This window comes from Dreissena polymorpha, chromosome 9, assembly GCF_020536995.1.
Source record: "Dreissena polymorpha isolate Duluth1 chromosome 9, UMN_Dpol_1.0, whole genome shotgun sequence".
Classification (NCBI taxonomy): domain Eukaryota; kingdom Metazoa; phylum Mollusca; class Bivalvia; order Myida; family Dreissenidae; genus Dreissena; species Dreissena polymorpha.
The window spans coordinates 12,473,812-12,496,927 of record NC_068363.1 but is presented as its reverse complement, the minus strand read 5'-3'; the positions used below and the strand labels follow the sequence as shown (position 1 = coordinate 12,496,927).

Sequence of the window (23,116 nt, the reverse complement as noted above, 5' to 3'; positions counted from 1 at the left end):
CTAGCCTACATGCAGGTTTGCATTGAGCATTATTGATGTCACATTGGCATTAGCTAGACTACATGCAGGTCTGCATTGAGCAATCTTGATGTCACAATGGCATAAGCTAGACTACATGCAGGTTTGCTTTGAGCAATCTTGATGTCACATTGGAATTAGCTAGACTACATGCAGGTCTGCATTGAGCAATCTTGATGTCACATTGGAATTAGCTAGCCTACATGCAGGTCTGCATTGAGCAATCTTGATGTCACATTGGCATTAGCTAGACTACATGCAGGTCTGCATTGAGCAATCTTGATTTCACATTGGAATTAGCTAGACTACATGCAGGTTTGCTTTGAGGAATCTTAATGTCACATTGGCATTAGCTAGCCTACATGCAGGTCTGCATTGAGCAATCTTGATGTCACATTGGCATTAGCTAGACTACATGCAGGTCTGCATTGAACAATCTTGATTTCACATTGGCATTAGCTAGCCTACATGCAGGTGTAGCTTGGGTTTGTATTTGAGGCCAGTTATGTCAAGGTAAAAGTCACTATTACTAAAAAGAAGAAAACAGTTTCTAATCAATGACTTGAGTTTTGGTAGAGATATTATGGTGAAATTTTATGAATTAGGTAGCTGCTATGCTTGCCTAGCTTTGGGGTTGTATTTAATGCCAGCTTTATCAACCGGGTGTAATCCTCCGGGGGGAAATTATGCATAATATTTTCAAACATTTTTTCGACATGTCAAGCATTTTAACAAATTATTGTTGAATTCATTACAACAACTGTTTAGTTAAATTCTCGAATGAGCATTATTAAATTTGTAATAAAAAAAAAATCCAATTTATCAAATTATAGGCTCAAATAAACAGTTCTCATGTATTTCTTGCTGATCCTTTATCTGGATAAAAAGCATGTAAAAATCATGCTGCATTTATAACGTCACTTCATCTGCATGGAAAGCGTGGGTTTATCGATTGTTGTATCAAAACTTTGTAATGCTGAGCCCTGGATATCATGAAAGGCATGCAAATCAGTAAATGTTTATTTTTATTATTAAAAAAGATACAGAAATATCATGCAGAAATATACTTTTGTTTTTTAGTCAACTCAGTGCATTATTATGGAAAGTGCAGTATTATTTAACAGTATTTCACTGACCCGAGGGTATGTAATAATGTGTACGGTAAAACAATTAAACTAAAAACTAAGATGGTATTTGATGATTACCCACTGTTTCTGAAAAATCCCCCCTATGTTTCAAAGTGAGGGGGAAATCCCCCCCCTACTTTTGGTTTTCTAGAATAGACATTGGTTTCCAAAAGTAGAAAACCAGTTTCCACTCAATGATTTTAATTTGGATGGAGTGATAAGACTGACTTGTTGTGTTTAAGTAACTGACAGGCAGATCCAGTACAATTATTAAAAATAATATATTAATTTAAACTTTGAGAGCCATGTTTCATTGTCGTGTTTCTTTTGTATATTTGTTATAATAATCGTATGTTGTATATTAAACAAATATGTACATTTCTACAGTCCATATTTCATAAACTCTTTTAATGGTAATTTCTTATGTGCTCATCTTTGTGTGCAAATGTCAATAGCACCAAAGAGGGAGACTTTTCCTAATTCTGCACAATCATGTATTCTAAAGGTCATTTACCAAATGCCTGTATTCCTATATAGATGTTCTTGTCTGCAAATGTAAAGAGAACACTAATGTCAGACAGACAACAAAGGGAGACTATATTCTTGTTTGCAAATGTCAGACAAACAAAAAAGGGACTATATTATTTGTGTAAATTTCAGGCAAACAACAAAGGGAGACTACTGTCCTCATGCTACACCTTCCTGGAGAGTGTGATCAATCACCTGACCTCAGGCCCACCCCTTGACCTAGATGATCGACAGGTGATGCAGCTTCACAGCGCCATGGTGGGGGCTTTTGGCGCTGTGATTCACTACTTGAAACGCATCTCTGTGTCTACAGAAGTTCAGGTTTGTCATAAATGTTTGTACAAAGGTTTCAATTTTTATTGGAATTATTTATTATGAAAGATGTACCTTGGTTTTGACATGTTTTTAAGTATGGTTGATGTTCTGCTCTTTTTGTTTCAACAACAATGTATTTAGTAAAGCTTTTAGTGACATTGCATCCATAAATGTATGTATGTGCCGACTGCACAGGCTTATATGTGATGAAACTTTAAGCAGATGCATTAAGCCCCGTTTTCCCAGAGCGAGGCTCATTTGTGTTTTTATTGTCCACTCTAGTGGAACAGTATCATGCTGGCAACTGTGAGAGTTCTGGGGGCGTGGCTGGCAGAGGAGACTTCAGCTCTACGGGAGGAAATATATGATCTCATACCTTTCCTTGTGCAAGTCAGGTATGTAGAAGATATACAATTTTATACCTTTCCTTGTGCAAGTCAGAAAGGTGTGATTGCTTGTTTACCATCTCATGCGTTTGCTCATGCAATCCAAGAACTATGCTTATTTTTATTTATGTAGACCTTTCCCTATGCAAAGGGATTAGTTAGTTGTGATTGTTATAGGTTCCTGTAGATTTACAATTTTATTGTTTTTTTGTAGGATCATTGTGCATGCCATTAGAAATTATTTATATTGAAGATCAGTTTCCATGGGAAATTTCCCTGTTATGTACCTTGGCTTGTGCAAATCAGATAGGCATGATTGATGATAAGGTATGCCAATATGGAATGTACAATCGAATACCGGTATCTTTTCTTGTGGGTTTACTTCAAAGATTATATCTGTACTCTTGTAAAATGGGGCTTAATGTCTCTATGTCAAGTGTCATTCCAGATAAGCATGTGCAGTCCACACAGGCCAATCAGGAACAACACTTCATGCTTTTATGGAATTTTAGGTTTAATCTTTGCCACTTAGATAGGTATTTTCACACATGTGTAGTCCCTTAGAAAGTTATATTTAATTTAAGACCTTTCCTACAAGATTCAAGTTTTAAAGACTTCATTTCCAACCCTTAGATACTTAAAGCAGCAAACAGCATAAAACCTGAACAGACTGCCAGTTACTCGCAGGCTGTTCTGGTTTTATGCTGTTTGGACATAGCCATTTTTCACATTGCTTCTTTGTGGGAAAGGGTTAAAAATCTCAACAATTCTCAACAAAAATCTAGGCTAGATGGAAAGTTTCATCCCTGATTAGCATGTTTACAAAAGCTAATCTGGGATGAGGCTTTACGCACATGCATTAAGCCCCGTTTTACATTTCTCGGTCATTAATAGTTTTGAGCTATTTATGATGTCATACCAATCATCGTGGTATACCTGAACAATTGATGGTCAGAAAGTTCAAAATGTGGGTCTAAAATCCTGCTTTTGTTAATAAGAAGCTAAGAAAATGACTAATGCTATCATTTAACAATTTGTTATTATTGGTTTGATTTTATTTTTAGTAAAATGTGTATTCCACCATCCAGAGAGACTCAAGAAATAAATAAGAAAACTCTGGAAAATGGTTCAACAGAACCTGTCATTGCTGATAAACTGACTCAAGAAAGTAGTATAGATGACAGTAAGAAAGTTATAGATCTAGAAACATGCTGTAGTGAAAGTAAATTGATAGTTACAAATTTAAATGGTGCAACTGAAGAAACAAGCTCAAATAATGCAGACATTGTAAAAGAATCTGTGATAGAAAACCATTTAGATGGAACTCGAGAACAAACCACTGAAACCAATCATAATGAAACAGAATGCAAGAAGGCAAAAACCGTGACATTTGAGAAGTTAGAAAAAGCGGAAAAATGTGTTGATGCAAAAATGGGATCTGATGCCCATTTGGAGAAAGATGTATTAACAGAAGATGAGTTACAAGAGTTACACCTGAAGGTTGACATTCTGCATTACTTGTTACCGGGCTGGTGTCACCTGACAGCGGAGGAGGAGCCTCGACGACTGTTGCTAGGCAGCGGCGCCCTTGGTGTGCTTGATCTGTACATGTGGAGGCAGTGGGAGCGCCTTGTTGACCGAACGGCTAGTCCTGGTCAGACATCAGTAAGTTTGGAAACATGATTGAAGATTGTATGATGCTTGATTATTTTTGTTATAAATCACACAATTAAAAAGAGCCTTGCTTTGGTAAAACAGGATTTAATACATGTGCGTAAAGTGTTGTCCCAGATAAGCCTGTGCAGTCCACATTGACGAGATTTTTGTTTAAAAGAGACTTCCTTTAAACAAAAAATGCCATGACAGAAGAGATTTGTTCCTGAATAACCTAGGCAGACTGCACTGGCTAATTTGGGAGAATGCTTTACGCACATGCAATGAATCCCATTTTCTCAGAGCGACCCTCAAATGTTGTTTGTAGATATTTCCAAATGTCATCAAAAGAAGACAGGTCTGAGATTATCTTGTGTACCTATATATTTTGGCATAAGTGATCAGGTACTTTGGGTAATCTTATTTAGCACTTAAAAGAAAAATAGAAACGTAATTGCTTCTTTGTGAAAATCAGTGGGCATGTTCTGTATTTTCAAGTAAAAATAAAACATGGAATGTATGAATACACATTGTAATGTGACATCCATAGACTTCAAATGAATTTCACACATTTAATAATAACCATTTTCTCTTTAGGGCTTTGAGCATACATGTCCGCTATTGAACGATCATAATATATTGATTAAGTAATGAAATTATTTTATTATCAAGATCAACATCATTGTGTGTTGTAGATGGTTCTGTGTAATATCTTCATCAAAATACTGTCTTTTACTCTGAAACCAAATTGCTCAAACTATCTTGGGTGTTACATCGCATTGTGGTTCTCCACAAACTTTGTTCTAAAGATACACCTTGAGGGATTTTTCACGACTTTGACAACCTCCAGTTTACTCTAATGAATTTGGTGTGTTTGATAATACCTAATGATGTATCATCTACAAAAGATGGTACTGTTTTAAAAGCTACTGATGTTTAAAACATTTTGTACTGTCCTCATTTCTAACCCTAGTGAGCCTGTCATGTTTCAGTCCTGCCTGATGGTTTTGTGTAACATCTTTCTCAACCTGGTAATCGTGGATCCTGGGCTGGTCACAGAGAACAAGGAGTTCTCTCACATCCTGCTGCTCGTTGTCAAGGGCATTCACATCATAGGTACCATATGACTGCAAAATTGCCCATAATTCTTGTATTGGTAGTAAAATGTTTAGAATTGTAGGTCGCTGTGGCGTAGTGGATAAGATGTCAGCCTAGCAACTGGGAGGTCATGGGTTTCGATCCCCACTATAGAAGCGTTCTTTAGATCTTCCCCATAGACACCAAGTACTGGTTCTAGTCCCAGGAAATGGACTCGAGAGCTTTTCAATTAAGCCTTTCGAGTCAATCCAGCCAAAATGAATAGGTTTAAACTTATATAGAAAAATGTTGACTTTTGTAGACCACAAAGGATTCCTATTATAAAGCCTATATTTGCAGTATAAGTATTTTGAGAAAAATTAAGGAAATTTATTAACTTCATGTAATTTCTTAAGTCACTGACCATTTCATGTTTAGGCCATTTTGTGTCCCCACGGATCATTGCACGTGTTCGTCTGTTCTTTAGAATGTCAGTAGGTACAGAAACCTCTGTTTACAATTTCTCCTTTTTTGCTGGGTGGATCTTGCTAATACTTGAGCAGTTGGATGACTTTTATTTGTAGATGATCATTTGTAAAATAATTGTGGCTGCAACAAGTCTTGGCACAATTATGGCCCTTTGTTTCTTTCATATCCTGAAGCTTCTTTTTTTAACTACTCTTAAAATGCTGGGTGGATCTTACTTAATCTTTCTTAGTTTAATTTACTTAAATTGAGTGTAGATAATCACAAAGAAAGGTATTTTGGCTGCTATTTTTTTTGGCACAATTTTGGCCCTTTAATTTTTTTTATGCCCCCCTTCGAAGAAGAGGGGGTATATTGCTTTGCTCATGTCGGTCTGTCGGTCGGTCTGTCCGTCCACCAGGTGGTTGTCAGACGATAACTCAAGAACGTTTGGGCCTAGGATCATGAAACTTCATAGGTACATTGATCATGACTCGCAGATGACCCCTATTGATTTTGAGGTCACTAGGTCAAAGGTCAAGGTCACGGTGACCCGAAATAGTAAAATGGTTTTTGAATGATAACTCAAGAACACATACGCCTAGGATCATGAAACTTCATGGGTAGATTGATCATGACTCGAAGATGACCCCTATTGATTTTGAGGTCACTAGGTCAAAGGTCAAGGTCACGGTGACCCGAAATAGTAAAATGGTTTCCGGATGATAACTCAAGAATGCATACGCCTAGGATCATGAAACTTCATTGGTAGATTGATCATGACTGGCAGATGACCCCTATTGATTTTGAGGTCACTAGGTCAAAGGTCAAGGTCACGGTGACCCGAAATAGTAAAATGGTTTTCGGATGATAACTCAAGAACGCATATGCCAAAGATCACGAAACTTGATAGGTAGATTGATCATGACTCGCAGATGACTCCTATTGATTTTGAGGTCACAAGGTCAAAGGTCAAGGTCACGGTGACCCGAAATAGTAAAATGGTGTCTGGATGATAACTCAAGAATGCTTATGGCTAGGAGCATGAAACTTCATAGGTACATTGATCATGACTGGCAGATGACCCCTATTGATTTTCAGGTCACCAGGTCAAATGTCAAGGTCACAGTGACAAAAAGCATATTCACACAATGGCTCTCACTACAACGGAGAGCCCATATGGGGGGCATGCATGTTTTACAAACAGCCCTTGTTTACAATATAGTCACACAGTTTGGTAATTTTATCTTTATCTTTCTCTTCAACTTCTTTTTAACTACTACTATGTTCACAACTGAATGAATTTAATGAAAAGATGATGGTTAAGAAATGGATTTTTTGATTGTTCAGCTTGGTGGTATGACAAAGTAAATTAAGTTTATATTTTGAGTAATCACAGTGAAAATGAAATCATATTTTTCAGTTATAAGGAATCGAGCATGAAAGTTTGTATTGTTTGATTTCAGACTATGACAGTGACTTCATTGTATTGTGGTCCAACTTTGTCACACTGGGACTGCTGTTATTGAGATCTCTGCACAAGACGGCTGGTAAGTGACTCTAATCATGTTATCTGAAACCAATGGATATTGAAATTACAAGGTTAATATTTTTATATGACTGGTTTTAACAGATTATTTTTTTTATGAGTTGGCTGTGAGGAATAAAAATAAAATTGCCAACTTTGACTTGTGGACCAAAAACAATCAAAATAAATTTGGAAAATTGTCTCCTTTGTTTGGAAATTGAATGAAATTTTTAACATAGCCAATAATATCAACATTAAAAAAATATTTGTTAAAAATGCATATGCTCTGAATTTGGAACTGAAAGCATATTTTAAAAGAGCGTGCATTTAGAGAAAACTAGTAAAATCTGATAGACTTTGTAAACATATATTAAAAGCAAAAATAAAATAAATATTTTTGCATAAGTTTGTTGTATATAAAGTGCTATATGATGTTAAGGCAAGGGGAGCCAGTATACAGATGAAAGATTTTGCTAAAAAATAGGGTATTTTTGCCACTCACCAAATATCTACAAGTTTAAAGTTACTCTCAGACATACACAGAGTCCATCTCCTTAGAAAAAAATGCATTGTTTACTCTATACAATGAAATGTTGATAAGTAAATAGCATATTTTGAAAAAATCTTGTTTGTAAAATACTTACTGTCTGGGTTTGAAAGAAATGTGCTTACCTTTAAAATTACGTGTCATGTCAGCAACATTACTTATGTCAGTGTGTTGCAACAAACATAATAAGCACAATATGCATATGAATCTGATTACAAAAAGATCCTCTGACACATCTAAAAATGCCTGTTTGTTACTTGCCAGTTTTGGGAAAGAATTCGGGATTATTTTGTTCTTGAATATTGTTAAGTTTTTCTTGCATGCTGTCTTTTCCATGATTCAATGTTAGTTGTTTTATTGATTTATAAATACAAATTTGTTGTTTTGACCTAAAAAGAACTTTCCAAGAGTGTTGATCCTGATATTTCATTTATCCATTGCTGCAGGTTTTTTATACTCATTTGCAATTTGTAACAGTGATCAACATAAATGTAAATTTTAATTCAAATCAAATGAAAGTTTAGCAGGTGTAATAAGAATAAAATTCACGGGCAATAGACTTTTATTTGTATTTGTTGAAATTTTGGGGCCATGCTCCTGTAAAACAAAAAAACAATTTCCAAACAAATTGTCTTATGAATTTTTATGTGTTTTTTTTGTGTGGATAATATAAGTTATCAAAATTTAACCAGTATGCTTGGTCTATCAATATAGTATAAAATGTTGTTTTATTCTTCTATACTTGTTAATTTCCTGAAAATAATACAAGTTGACAGATTTAAATACATGTTAAGAAATTGGTACAAGAAAAGAAAGTATGCACACAACAAACCCTTTTTCTTTGAGAGAAAGGCTCTTTCTCCTAAATAATTTATTTCATATGATGCAATTTTCCATTAATTTAAAGCTAAATTCAGAAAATTTCTTCCCTTCCATCAGTTTTGTTGGTTATTTGTTCCCCCAAAATTAAAGCCAGCTCCCTTCCCCAAATCATGAGAAAAAGCCCTGCAAAGTTCTGATTGGTCATTTCACATATTTCTATTTAAGGCGATTTCTTGGAACCCGAGAGCATAGAACGTTTCTTCCAGTCAACCATTCGGTTCCTGAGTGGGGCCTACACAGCCAGACACAAGAAGAAGGGTTCAGTACTGGATATATCAGAGGCCTACAAGATTGTCTGGGATCAGATCTCACAGACGTGGTTCATCAGCATGCAAGGTATGTAACAAGGGTTTGGTACTGGATATCTTAGTGGCTTACAAGATTATCTGGGATCAGATCTCACAGATGTGTTTCATCAGCATGCAAGGTATGTAAGAAGGGTTTGGTACTGGATATCTCAGAGGCTTAGTCGCCTACAAGATTGTCTGGGATCAAATCTCACAGACGTGGTTCATCAGCATGCAAGGTATGTAAGAAGGGTTCACTACTGGATATCTCAGATGCCTAAAAGATTGTCTGGGATCAGATCTCACATACGTGGTTCATCAGCATGCAAGGTATGTAAGAAGGGTTCGGTACTGGATATCTTAGTCGCCTACAAGATTGTCTGAGATCAGATCTCACAGATGTGGTTCATCAGCATGCAAGGTATGTAAGAAGGGTTCGGTACTGGATATCTCAGAGGCCTACATGATTGTGTAGGATCAGATCTCACAGACGTGGTTCATCAGCATGCAAGGTATGTAAAAAGGGTTCAGTACTGGATATCTCAGAGGCCTAAAAGATTGTCTGGGATCAGATCTCACAGACGTGGTTCATCAGCATGCAAGGTATGTATGAAGGGTTTGGTACTGGATATCTCAGAGGCCTACAAGATTGTGTGGGATATGATCTCACAGACATGGTTCATCAGCATGCAAGGTATGTAAGAAGGGTTCGGAACTGGATATTTCAGAGGCATAAAAGATTCTAAGATCAGATCTCACAGACGTGTTTCATCAGCATGCAAGGTATGTAAGAAGGGTTCGGTACTGGATATCTCAGAGGCCTACAAGATTGTCTGGGTTCAGATCTCACAGACGTGGTTCATCAGCATGCAAGGTATGTAAGAAGGGTTCGGTACTTGATATCTCAGAGGCTTACAAGATTGTGTGGGATCAGATCTCACTGACGTGGTTCATCAGCATGCAAGGTATGTAAGAAGGGTTCAGTACTGGATATCTCAGAGGCCTAAACGATTGTCTGGGATCAGATCTCACAGACGTGGTTCATCAGCATGCAAGGTATGTAAGAAGGGTTCGGTACTGGATATCTCAGAGGCCCACAAGATTGTCTGGGATCAGATCTCACAGATGTGGTTCATCAGCATGCAAGGTATGTAAGAAGGGTTTGGTACTGGATATCTCAGAGGCCTACAAGATTGTGTGGGATCAGATCTCACAGAAGTGGTTCATCAGCATGCAAGGTATGTAAGAAGGGTTCTGTACTGATATCTCAGAGGCTTACAAGATTGTCTGGGATCAAATCTCACAGACCTGGTTCATCAGCAAGCAAGGTATGTAAGAAGGGTTCGGTACTAGATATCTCAGAGGCCTAAAAGATTGTCTGGGATCAGATCTCACAGACGTGGTTCATCAGCATGCAAGGTATGTAAGAAGGGTTCGGAACTGGATATCTCAGAAGCCTACAAGATTGTGTGGGATCAGATCTCACAGACGTGTTTCATCAGCATGCAAGGTATGTAAGAAGGGTTCGGTACTGGATATATCAGAGGCCTACAAGATTGTCTGGGATCAGATCTCACAGATGTGGTTCATCAGCATGCAAAGTATGTCAGAAGTGTTCTGTACTGGATATCTCAGAGGCTTACAAGATTGTCTGGGATCAGATCTCACAGACGTGGTTCATCAGCATGCAAGGTATGTAAGAAGGGTTCGGAACTTAATGTTTCAGAGGCCAAAAAGATTGTGCCTAGTTTCATCCCAGATTAGCCTGTGCAGTCTGTACATGCATGAAATGACATTTTGACTTGATACTACAGTCAACTCTTATTGGCTCGAATTTGCGGATGGCTTGAAGTTTTATCAAAGGAACAATTTTTGTATTGCTATACATGTGTATACTCATAATATTTTTTGCTGCTTTATTCGACTTTAAGATAGTTGAATTTTCTGATGGCTGAAAGTGTTTTCTAATTCCTGATCAAATAAAGAAAAGTAAAGTTGTTAATTGATTCGGCGCACTTGATTAGTGTCATGCAAAAACTGATTTTACAGTTGCGAACGTGTTATCAACAAATTTGTGAATTGGTTTGAGTAAAATATTGCATTGACACTTTGTTTGCGAACTTGTGCTTTTGTAGAAACATTTTTCTTGCAATTTGTGCTAAAACACAACGTAACAAGTATATGTGCATAAAGTAGTTATCAGGTACCACACATATTGTCATCCTATCAATCTTGAAATAAAAAATAATAGTGTTGTTTAATTTGTATTTGGTTTGTTAATTTCTATATTTATTCTAAGAAAGTGTGTTTTATAATTAAAGTTTAGAAAGCCTATGCATGTTTATATCAGCTCAGATTCTTACCTGTAAGTGTGCTTCATAAAAATGTGTTGAACTTCTATACATTGTTATTACTTGTATTATATTTGTTTTTTTATAACTGTTTTGAAAAATATATTTATTAATACAAATATGAAATAGATATTTGGTTCATGTTATTTCATAGCAGTTAGCAGTTTGAAGCTAAGGCATTATACAAACTCTTCCACAGAAGATTGAAATATGTTGCAGACAATTCTAAGTAAGCACATCACATTAGGAATTGTTTGCCTAAAGTTCAGATGGCTCAAAGTTCTCGTGTTCTCATTTCAGTCCCTGCGACTTGGAGCCATCCACATCTTACTGTTATGTAATGCTTGTTTCATTGGGCTTTTTTAGCATTTTCTGAGTGCATTCCCAAATACCAGGAGCTCCCAGGGCTGATATTGAAGGCAGGGTGGCTGCCGTCCTTGCTCAAGGTCATTGCTGATGTCAAAGGTGAGGGAGCGAAATTTGTTGAAGTTCAATTATTTTTTACCAACCTATTCTTAAAAAAATAGATTTGAGCTTCTCTGTTGGAAATTGGTTTAATTGCATGTGAGTAGAATGTCATCCCTGATTAGCCTGTGCCTTCTGCACAGGCTAATAAGGTACGAAACTTTCCGTTTTTATGATATTTTTCTTTTTAATGAAGTAATATTAGCTAAAATCCAGTTTTGACAGAAAATGTTCCTGATAGAAGACTTTTTTTGACAGAGCGTGAATGAATTCTATCTGCCTGATAGAAATATGGTGATTATCAATGAAGCTTATGTCATTCTTAATGAATAATGCTATAATGTTTTAAATAAACTTGGAAATTCTTCAGCCTGGGGATCAATCCTCTAACCTCCTGATTGCATGGCGAACGCCTTATCCAAAACACCAACATAACATTTTTGGTATTTCTATGATTTTTTTCTTGGAAAACTGGGCTTAATGCATCTGTGTAAAGTGTCGTCCCAGATTAGCCTGTGCAGTCTGCAAAGGCTTATCAAGGACAAAACATTCCGTTTAGACTGTATTTAGTTTAAAATAGACTCCCTTTAAATAAAAAATTATGTTTAAGTAGAGAGTTTCGACCATGATTAGCCTGTATTCCTGCAGGCTTTTCTGGGATGACATTTCAGGCACATGCACAACTGCTTCTTTACCCAAAAGGAGGCTTACAATAATTGTTTTCTTCTTACAGCAAACACGGTAGCGGAGGAGACTAAGAGTTGTTTCCAGATGCTGCTGACGGCTGTCGCCAAGGACAACAAAGCGGCACGAGCTGTGATCAAGGAGAAAGGGGGAGATAATCTAGCTAGGTATGTACACTGAAGCGTCTTCACATAGTCATGCATAAATGTCAGTGTCAGACATGTTAATATGTTATTAAAAGTAAGGTTGTCAGTGTTTTGGTGTCAATGGTCTGTTTACACTAATTAATTTTAATCTTGATATATTCAAATAATGTTTGGTATGTATGTTTTACATCTTAAAATTCAGGTCAGTTTGATCTAGATTACAAATAATAGAATTTTGACAGGAAAATGGATGCCTTAGTTTTGTGGAAAAATAAACATAGTGGGGAGGTTATGTTACAAGTCCAGTTATTATGCCCCCCTTGGAAAAAGAGGGGGTATATTGTATGTTACAAGTCCAGTTATTATGCCCCCTTTTGAAGAAGAGGGGGTATATTGTTTTGCACATGTCTGTCGGTCCGTCCGTCCACCGAATGGTTTCTGGATGATAACTCAAGAACGCTTACGTCTAGGATCATGAAACTTCATAGGTACATTGATCATGACTCGCAGATGACACCTATTGATGTTCAGGTCACTAGGTCAAAGGTCAAGGTAACGGGGACTCCAACCAGTAAAATGGTTTCCGGATGATAACTCAAGAACTCTTACGCCTATGATCATGAAACTTCATAGGTACATTGATCATGACTTGCAGATGACCCCTATTGATTTTCAGGTCACTAGGTCAAAGGTCAAGGTCACGGTGACAAAAAATGTATTCACACAATGGCTGCCACTACAACTGACAGCCCATATGGGGGGCATGCATGTTTTACAAACAGCCCTTGTTTTTAATCCAATTTTACATAAATAATACTTGAAAGATCATTAAAGTGAGTAAATTAAAATGAGAAAATGAGATAGCACGGACATCATGTATCACTAGCACGGACATCATGTATCACTAGCACGGACATCATGTATCACTACACTAGCACGGACATCATGTATCACTAGCACGGACATCATGTATCACTAGCATGGACATCATGTATCACTAGCACGGACATCATGTATCACTAGCACGGACATCATGTATCACTAGCATGGACATCATGTATCACTAGCACGGACATCATGTATCACTAGCATGGACATCATGTATCACTAGCACGGACATCATGTATCACTAGCACGGACATCATGTATCACTAGCACGGACATCATGTATCACTAGCTAGGACATCATAATCATATGACCTACTTAACATTTTTTGTAGGTTCTTCAAATCGAAAGAGCTGACCAATTCACTCAATTCTTAGTAAGCAGAACAATAACAGCATCAACTTGAAGATATCCTGCGGTATGGAACCTGTGGTGGAAAATCCAGAGTCGTCTGGTTTTGATTGGTTAACATTGGTGGAGTTCCATGCATTCTGTCAACAGACTGTCAACCGAAATAACCGAAACTTGGTTTAAAGTCGGTTAAAAAAAAACAACACATAATGTCAGCTTGATTATCTATTTACCATCCCCTTCTTATAACAAGTTAAACAAAATACCAATTACCTGGAGATTTGTTTGAAGACAAGAAACATTTTAAGATACAAACCATCCAACCTTACAGTTATTAATTGTCCGTTTACATTGTATGAATATATAAGGACCATATGTTCTTTATACACTTTTTATGTGTGCATTCAAACCAATTCCTTTTATAATTAAATGTATATTTTTTAGGAATTTTGTATATTTTGTGATTTGTTATTTTTGATGGTTTTGTGTTGTTATTCTTTTCATTTTTGATACATAAGTATATCTAAAGGTTTCAAAACCAAAATAATGATCTTGTTTTGAATGGTCTGTTTGTAAATAACTAAATATCTGTATTTTAAAGCTTTTTATTCTAATGGTTATTATTTTATTATAAATATTGGAGAATGACCTGAAGAAAATGGTTGATTAGCTCCCTTCATCTGTGAAGACATTGATGTTGTTTTTGGATTTATGTGTGTGCAGTGTCATTTTGTATTTCAAATCATGGTTGCTGTGATTTTTTTAGCTCACTTGAGCACATAGTGATTAAGTTGAGCTGGTGTGATCACCATGTTTCTGCAGAGCCAGACATTAAATGTTAAGTCATTTTGTCCAGTCAGACTAGTGCCCTAAGATTTCACTTGTCCAGTCAAACTAGTGACCTAAGATTTCACTTGTCCAGTCAAACTAGTGCCCTGAGATTTCACTTGTCTAGTCAAACTAGTGCCCTAAGATTTCACTTGTCCAGTCAAACTAGTGCCCTAAGATTTCCCTTGTCCAGTCAAACTTGTGCTCGAAGATTTCACTTGTCCAGTCAAACTAGTGCCCTAAGATTTCACTTGCCCTGTCAGACTAGTGCCCAAAGATTTCACTTGTCAAGTCAAACTAGTGCCCTAAGATTTCACTTGTCCAGTCAAACTAGTGCCCTAAGATTTCACTTGTCCAGTCAAACTAGTGCCCTAAGATTACACATGTCCACACCAACAAGTTTCTTGTCCTTACATTTAAATGTTATGAAATATGCTAAGTTAGTTAAGGGGGCAATTTTCCTTATGGGGCTATAGTGAAAACCCATGAACACTGTAGAAGTCTTATTTTTTGTCCGATCTTGGTTAGATCATTTATTCCAATAATTTCTGTGCCTAGTTTGAAATCTTATCTGGATCTTATCTGCTCAAAAGAAGGACCACCAGGGGACAGGCAATTTTCCTTATAGTAAAACCCTGTGAACACTAGAAATCTATATATTCGTTTGCAATCATGAAACTTGCTCAGAAAATAGTGCTGATGTCTCAGTTGAATTGGGAAATGGTTTTGATCTGTTGAAAAATATGGCTGTCAGGGGGTGGGGGTGGGGCAGTTTACATTTTATGGCTATAGTGATGCGCAACCAGTTCAGTAATGTTACGGTCCTCTGGTCACAGGTGAGCACCCTCCGGCCTTTGGCCCTCTTTTTATAACTATTGAATAACTTCCTGTTGAACTGCGCATATAGAAAATCATTTATCATGTACATAAAACAATTTGTGTCTATGTGATTAAAAATCGTGATATAATATTTACTTAAGGTTGAATTATATCACATGTCTGTTTGATACATGCCCAACTTAAATGAATTACACAGAAATAGCATTGTGTTTGTTCTATGCAATTATGCCACCATAGTAAACTAGTAATAGATAAGTAAGCATGTGCTAAACATTTTATGGCATGTTATAAACCTGATATGAAGTTCAGCTATATCCATAAAAGGGACACAATGTGAAAATGAACATCCTGTTGGTTTTTATGTGTATTTTATGTAAAGTTATTTAATACATTTATTTTAAGCATTATAAAAATATGTCAGTATGTATTCTATTGAACTGTGTATCTTTTTCAATCAATGACAGTGATTCCATGAGAAATTATATTTTAAAAAGTTTCCTAAGTAGTTCTCAAATAAAGAAAGCCCTCTTATGTCAATAGTTTTTGTAAAACATTGACACAATTTTTATGCCCCCGAAGGAGGGCATATAGTGATTGGACCGTCCGTCCGTCTGTCCGTCACACTTTGCGTTTAGGTTTCGAAAAAAGCTCATAACTTCTATGTCCCTTGAGATATAACCTTCATATTTGGTATGCATGTGTATATGGACAAGGCCTTTCCATACGCACAAAATTTTGACCCCTGTGACCTTGACCTTGAACTTAGGGTCTGCGTTAAGGTTTCGAAATCTGCGTTTAGGTTTCGAAAAATGCTCATAACTTCTATCAAAGCGTTAATAGGGGGCATATGTCATCCTACAGTGACAGCTCTTGTTATTTATTTTTTATGTCCTCCGATCGAAAGATCGGGGGTATATTGTTTTTGGCCTGTCTGTCTGTCATTCATTCATTGTGTGTGTCCCAAAACTTTAAATTTTGTAATATTGAAGATAGCAACTTGATATTTGGCATGCATGTGTATCTCATGGAGCTGCACATTTTGAGTGGTGAAAAGTCAAGGTCATCCGACAAGGTCAAAGGTCAAATATCATTGTATTTTTCTTTTCTTAAACTTTATCCTTCGTTAAAGTTTGGTCATAACTGTTGTAACTGAGTATTGAAGATAGCAACTGTTGTAACTAAGTATTGAAGATAGCAATTTGATATTTGGCATGCATGTGTATCTCATAGAGCTGCACATTTTGAGTGGTGAAAGGTCAAGGTCATCCATCAAGGTCTATGGTCAAATTTATGGCTTCAAAGCGGCGCAATAGGGGGCAATGTGTTCTGACAAACACATCTCTTGTTTCGGATTGGTATGATGTTGTTGATTTTTCCATTTTTACCCTGTTTTGTAAATAAAGACTTGCTGAATACATGTGTGATTTTTGTGTACATTTACCATAACACATATGTCCAGAATATATCATAGAGAAGGTGTTGGAAACATCGTCATTAGCTCTCCTGGACACAAAGTGGGCAAGGTTTGCTAACGTGATCACCCAATGTCCGTCGTCATGGTCATCATTTTCAGCTGTTACTACCCTTGAGCCACTTGTCTGCTTTTATGGTATTTTTAGTTTCATGGAAGTCCCTCCTTAATGAAAATCAAGTTTAGGCAGAAAGTGTCGTCCCTGATTAGCCTGTGTGGACTGCACAGGCTAATCTGGGATGACACTTTACGCACATGCATTTAGCCCAGTTTTCTCAGAACAAGGCTCATATCATGGCGTGGTACAAATCTTGGGCTGGTGCGTCCAAAAACTGGGTCACCAGGTCAAATCTTTGAAAAACATTGTACCCCTCTAGAAGCCACATTTATAACTCAATCTTGAATAGACTTTCAAAATGTTTATCTTGACAATATCAAGACTGAACTTGAATCTTGATCATGTGGGTCAAAAACAAGGTTTCCAGGTCAAATCTTAACAAATACTTGTCACCACTCTTATGGGCACATTCATGAATAATTTTTCAGGAATCTTGAGCCGAATGTTTATCCTATTGATATGAAGGCCATCTGTTTCAAATTGGGCCAAAAAAAGCATCAGGTTGAACCTTCAATAATTGGTGTCTTAGAACGTGAGTGTTTAATGGTCATCTTGACCCGCTTGTTTAACTTGTGACATGATAATGAAATCTGACAAAATAAAATCAACAAATTACGTTTTATACATTTAACCAGAAAATCATGAATATAGAATATACATACAGTATCAAGGCAATATGAAATAAGTGGTAAACAGTGGAGTACACATAAAATAGTTTTTATGAAGAACAAGACAAAAGATGAAATGATGGGTTTTGAAAAAAAATTGTCCAGTTTAGGTAGTACATGATTCAGAAAGTGTGTTCTGCATGACAAGTTGTCCGAGGTTGTGTGTTATAGCATTAACCCATTTATGCCTAGTGAAATCTGCACAGGCTAATCAGGAACGACACTTTCCACACTAACTGGATTTTCGCGTAGAAAAGACATATTTTAAAAGAAAAAGACAATAAAACTGGAGAGTGTCGTCAATGATAAGCCTATGCGGACTTCAAAGGCTTATCCGTGAATACACTTAACGCACATGCACACTGCCCCATTGTCACCAGAGCGCAACTAAAGTATAAACACGTTTTGGAGGTTACCCAACCGGGCTAGGGCGGCTACATCGAAGCCGGTGTCGATGTTCGATTTTAGCGACGGAACCTTAGCCGTCAAGAGGAAACCTTCGTCGGCATACCACGCAAAGACGAACTTCAATTCCTGCAGTGGTGAGGGCGAGTGAAATGAGCGAAATGTACATACGACATAACATAGTAGTGGACTGAGTTAAGTTAACGGCGGTGAACTTTGTAATCATGTGCTCTGTGTAAATGTCTTAAGTAAACTGACTCTTAATTTAACTAGCATTACGAGTTTTTAGAAACTCGTTATAGATGTGTGTTAAACGTATGTTGTATTTAAGGAAAAAGATGTATGACTTATCAAAAGTAAAGTAACAGCATCACAACATATCGATTAAAGTTAAAGAAAATAATTTCAATATTGTACACTCAATGAGTTTTTTACGAAGTTCACGAGTACCCTCCCCGCCTAAAATACTAAGCGCGAGCACCGGGAGTATGTCTTGGAACCACTGCCTTAGATAAATAGAACCGCGTTGTTCTCCAGTAGGAAAACTGGGCTTACCGTAAAGCATATGCGTTAAGTGTCGTCCAATATTAGTCTGTGCATGCCGCACATGCTACTCCGGGACGACACATTCCCCTACACTGGGTTTTCGTTTAGATAAGATCGCAATAAAAAAATATATAGTCTAACAGCGGAAAGTGTCATCCCTCATAAGCATGCACGCACTGCATAGGCTAATTTAGGATAACACTTTACGCACATGCAAAAAGTCAAGTTTCCCAGAACAAGGCACAATCCGATATTGGACGACTTCTAAACAATAGATCTGCGATTTTTATATATATTTTTTTAATTTTATTTTTTAATTTAAGGTATGTGTGATTTTATTATGTCTATAAAAAGTTCATGCTTGGGTAGCGGGAAAAGAGAATACCAATCATTGTGATCGCCGGATTTTATACATGTGTATGTAAAATTGTAGGACTCACTTCAACCAAACGCACGTAGTTCTCTTTGTCCGAAGCCTGTCCGCCTCTGGAGCCCGGGTACTCCCAGTCAAGGTCAATTCCATTGAATCCATAGCGACGGAGAAAGGTCAAGGTCGACTCAATGAACGTGCGTCTGTTGGACCCAGAAGAGAACATTCTTGTGAACTCTGCACTTCCGGCATTCCATCCACCCACCGAAATGAGCGTCTTCAGACCAGTGTTGTTTTTTCTTTAGAGAGTTGAATAGTTTAATCCTACCATGGGAAGAAAACGGTTTAAGGCAAATAACTTAAAATAAAATAACGTATTATGCGTTTCTGGCAGATCTTTTTTATTAAGATGGCTTACGACTGTCTTATACTAGAAACAATAATCACAAGCCTATGCACATTTAAATTATATGTAATTTTTATTACAATAACTACCCAAAGTAACCCATGCGGCTTTTTATTAATTTTGAATGATTGGACGATAAAAGAGCAATGAATAACTTACATTTGGTCGTCATTACGCCGCTCGACTGCCTGCACTTGGTTGTCCACCAATTTAGCGTGGGCGTATATAAGATGCGTGCAGAGGTTTGGGTGAATGTTAGTTGGGGTGTAGCGCCCGACCCCAGGGCGATACTGGGACCAGTTGGTATAGTAACACACCCTCTTGTAGTCCACATCTTCGGTACTTTGGTAGAAATCTTCGACAAATCTGGCTGAAATCAAATGGTTCTACTATTAAAGGGGCTTTTTCACAGATTTTGGCATGCTTTGAAGTTTGTCATTAAATGCTTCTATTGATAAATGTAAACATTTGCTCTAAAAAGCTCCAGTTTAAAATAAAGAATAAAAAAAAATTAAAAAAGAAAAAAGTAACCCTTAACAGGGTTCGAACCACTGACCCCTGGAGTTCTGGAGTAAAAAGTCTACAATTTAGACCCCTCAACCATTCTTCCGCATGCAATGTAAGCTGTATTTTATACTATATGTCACGGTACCGAACTTAAGCGGGACTGGTGGAATGATGTGTGGCGGCCCGGTTAACTCAGTCGGAAGAGCACTCGCCCTGTAAGCGAGGTGTCCCGGGTTCGAGTCCCAGACTGACTGCACACTTTTCACCACCCGGCGACAATGGCGCCAAACGTGGGGTCCGTGACACTAGCAGTTCTCCATAGAACCTTCCCGTGGGTTTGTCGGGATCAGTATTTCACTGTTCCTTGTGACTCGAATTCGAGGACGAATTCCAACTTGGCAGGGGAGAATGTCACGGTACCGAACTTAAGCGGGATGGGTGGATAAATGTGTGGCGGCCCGGTTAGCTCAGTCAGGAGAGCACTCACCCTGTAAGCGAGGTGTCCCGGGTTCGAGTCCCGGACTGGCTGCACACTTTTCACCACCCGGCAACATATATATAAGCAATCCTCGTACTTTCACAAAATATAACGACAACAACAGAATTCTCCAAATTTTTCAATCGTTTCGCGTTGCAACGCATTATAATTTTAAGTTTTTTTTTAAATCGTCAAAACATGCATATAATGGCTATATTAGAGCATGGTAAATATTCAGTATTACTGTTTCCTCACAGATATCATAACTAAATCGAAAATATACGAAAATATACGAATCTGAAACAACTTTTTTTAAATTTTGTCAATTTACCAAAACGTGAAAAGGCCCCTTTAATGTATTGTTTATTTGATCTTGGAATAAATGTTTTCACAGTTAATCTGTTGTTGATAATGATTATAACTATAATATTTACAGCATCATCATCATCATCATCATCAGCAGCAGCAGCAGCAGCAGCATTCTTCTCCATTAATATTTTTAACATGGCTTTTACCATTAAATTGTTATTATTGTTATTATTATTATTATTAAAATAATAATAATTATTATTATTAAAATAATTATAATTATTGTTTTTGTTGTTATTAATACTGTAATTATTATTATTATTAATATTATTAATATTATTTATTACAACTTTTAACATGCAAAGCACTATCAAAGTCACATATTTCAGCGCTTTCATTCTAGCTATATTCATTCTTTTTATTTTGAAATCGAAAATTGTATTTCTTTTGTCCCACTTTTCACGTAGTAATTCTTTAAATCTGATTATTTAAATGGGTCTCTTCTTACTGGTAGCGTTTATCTAAACAATCACTGTTTCGAACCAAACTACACTAACATTTCAATCAAATTTATACTCACTGTTTCGTTGATAATAGTGTGGACATGGACAAATAAGTGGCCCGTTTTCCTAATCGCAAAAAAATCTCTTCCTTCCTGTACCGTCAAGACTGATTCATACAAAACATTAAATGTCCATTGAACACGCACTTACAAGCATGATTCGAATGTGTCTTTTGGCTTCGCACGTATTCTTATACATTTTAATACATATGGAAAGCCCTTGGTGACCCCCGATTAAATATATTAAATAAGTATTTAATAACTATCGGGATTTTCGCGGAACTCTCACTTTCCGTCTGTCTGTCTGCCTGTCTGCCTGTCTGCCTGTCTGCCTGCCTGCCTGCCTGCCTGCCTGCCTGCCTGCCTGCCTGCCTGCCCGCCCGCCCGCCCGCCCGCCCGCCGCCCGCCCGCCCGCCCGCCCGCCCGCCCGCCCGCCCGCCCGCCCGCCCGCCCGCCCGCCCGTCCGTCCGTCCGTCCGTCCGCCTGTCTGTCTTTAATCATATTTTATTTCCGAGAGCAAATAATGACACTATTACACATGTGTATATTTGGATCATAAAGAAATATTGGAATAAGGATTAGACACTAATTGCTACTTCATTATCGAGGGTCTATGCCTTGGGATAGTATATCCTCCCTAGAAGCTGATAAGAAATCATTAAAAGACTAAGTAGTATATCTCCAATCACAGTCCATCAGAAGTAATTTAGTGTTTGTAAATATTGAAGAATCAGCCACAGAAACAAACATCGAAACAGAATCTAAACTAAAAACCTTTCTTGTTTAAAGATGCAGATTGCGAAGGATTATGTTAATCAAATAGTGCTCGAAAGAGTTCACAGAATGGGTACCAGCCGGAATGGAAACCCAAGAAGCATTGTGGCGAAGTTTCATGAGTTTAAGGACAGAGAGTACGTACGTAAGCAGGCGAAAACGTTGAAGGGGACTCGTTTCTATGTAAATGAACAGTACCCTAAGGAGATAGCAGACAAAAGGAGAAAGCTTGTACCCCAGATGAAAGCGGCTAAAGAGCAAGGGAAGAAGGCCTGGATATTCTTCGACACGCTATACATCGACGGTCGTCCAATAAGAGACTAGGGCTTCCAGGGAGGTGATGTGCGGATCCTTAGCTGGAATGTAAATGGGCTTTCCGGCCAGAAAATGGACGATCCTGATTTTTCAGAACTTATATCAAGCCAAGATATTATTTTCTTGTTTGAGACATGGGCTTCAGAAACCACTGACATCAATCTGTCTTCCTTTGATAGTTACAATTATTTTCGTAAGTTCCAACATAGAAATGCAAAAAGAAATAGCGGTGGTGTAGCTTTATATATACATGAACGAATTAAAATTGGTGTAGAAATATTAACTCATGAATACGATTCCATTATCTGGTTAAAACTCTGTAAACATTTCTTTCACTTAGAAAAAGATATTTATTTGTGTGGTGTTTATATTTGGCCTGAGGGGTCACCAGCATACAACATTATTGATGTTGATTTTTTCGATAATTTAGAAAATGATATAACAGTTATAATATTGAGGGTCCGGTTTTTATTACAGGTGATTTAAATGCCAGAGTTGGCCAAAAAGACGATTTTATAGTGTTTGACCAATGTGTTGATTTTCTTGATTGTGAAAATTACATTCCTGATAATTTTCTTAGCAGGGCCTCAATGGACAAAACATGTAATACGTTTGGTTGCAAACTGGTTGACCTATGTAAATCTTTGGATATGCGATTTGTTAATGGGATGTTATTTGATGATTGTAACAAAGGTTCATTCACATTTGCGTCACGTAACGGTACTTCCCCTATTGATTATGTACTAGCACGTGAATGTCACTTTACTCTGATCACTGATTTTGCGGTGTTAAATTTTAACCAGTTGAGCGATCACGCACCATT

General features: G+C 37.3%; 1 protein-coding gene across 9 annotated transcripts in view; it reads left to right on the top strand.

Annotated features, from left to right (window-relative positions):
• LOC127844270 (neurochondrin-like) overlaps positions 1 to 16,781 on the top strand; it is a 40,294-nt gene extending 23,513 nt beyond the window's left edge. For all 9 annotated transcript variants that reach the window (XM_052374348.1, XM_052374356.1, XM_052374351.1 and 6 more), the window contains 9 exons: positions 1,806 to 1,994; positions 2,271 to 2,383; positions 3,439 to 4,039; positions 5,020 to 5,143; positions 7,036 to 7,119; positions 8,692 to 8,862; positions 11,531 to 11,629; positions 12,363 to 12,480; positions 13,680 to 16,781. In XM_052374348.1, the coding sequence (XP_052230308.1) occupies positions 1,806 to 1,994; positions 2,271 to 2,383; positions 3,439 to 4,039; positions 5,020 to 5,143; positions 7,036 to 7,119; positions 8,692 to 8,862; positions 11,531 to 11,629; positions 12,363 to 12,480; positions 13,680 to 13,722 (1,542 nt within the window). In that variant the 3' untranslated portion in view covers positions 13,723 to 16,781. The remainder of the gene's footprint in view (positions 1 to 1,805; positions 1,995 to 2,270; positions 2,384 to 3,438; positions 4,040 to 5,019; positions 5,144 to 7,035; positions 7,120 to 8,691; positions 8,863 to 11,530; positions 11,630 to 12,362; positions 12,481 to 13,679) is intronic.
• The last annotated feature ends 6,335 nt before the right edge of the window (positions 16,782 to 23,116 follow it).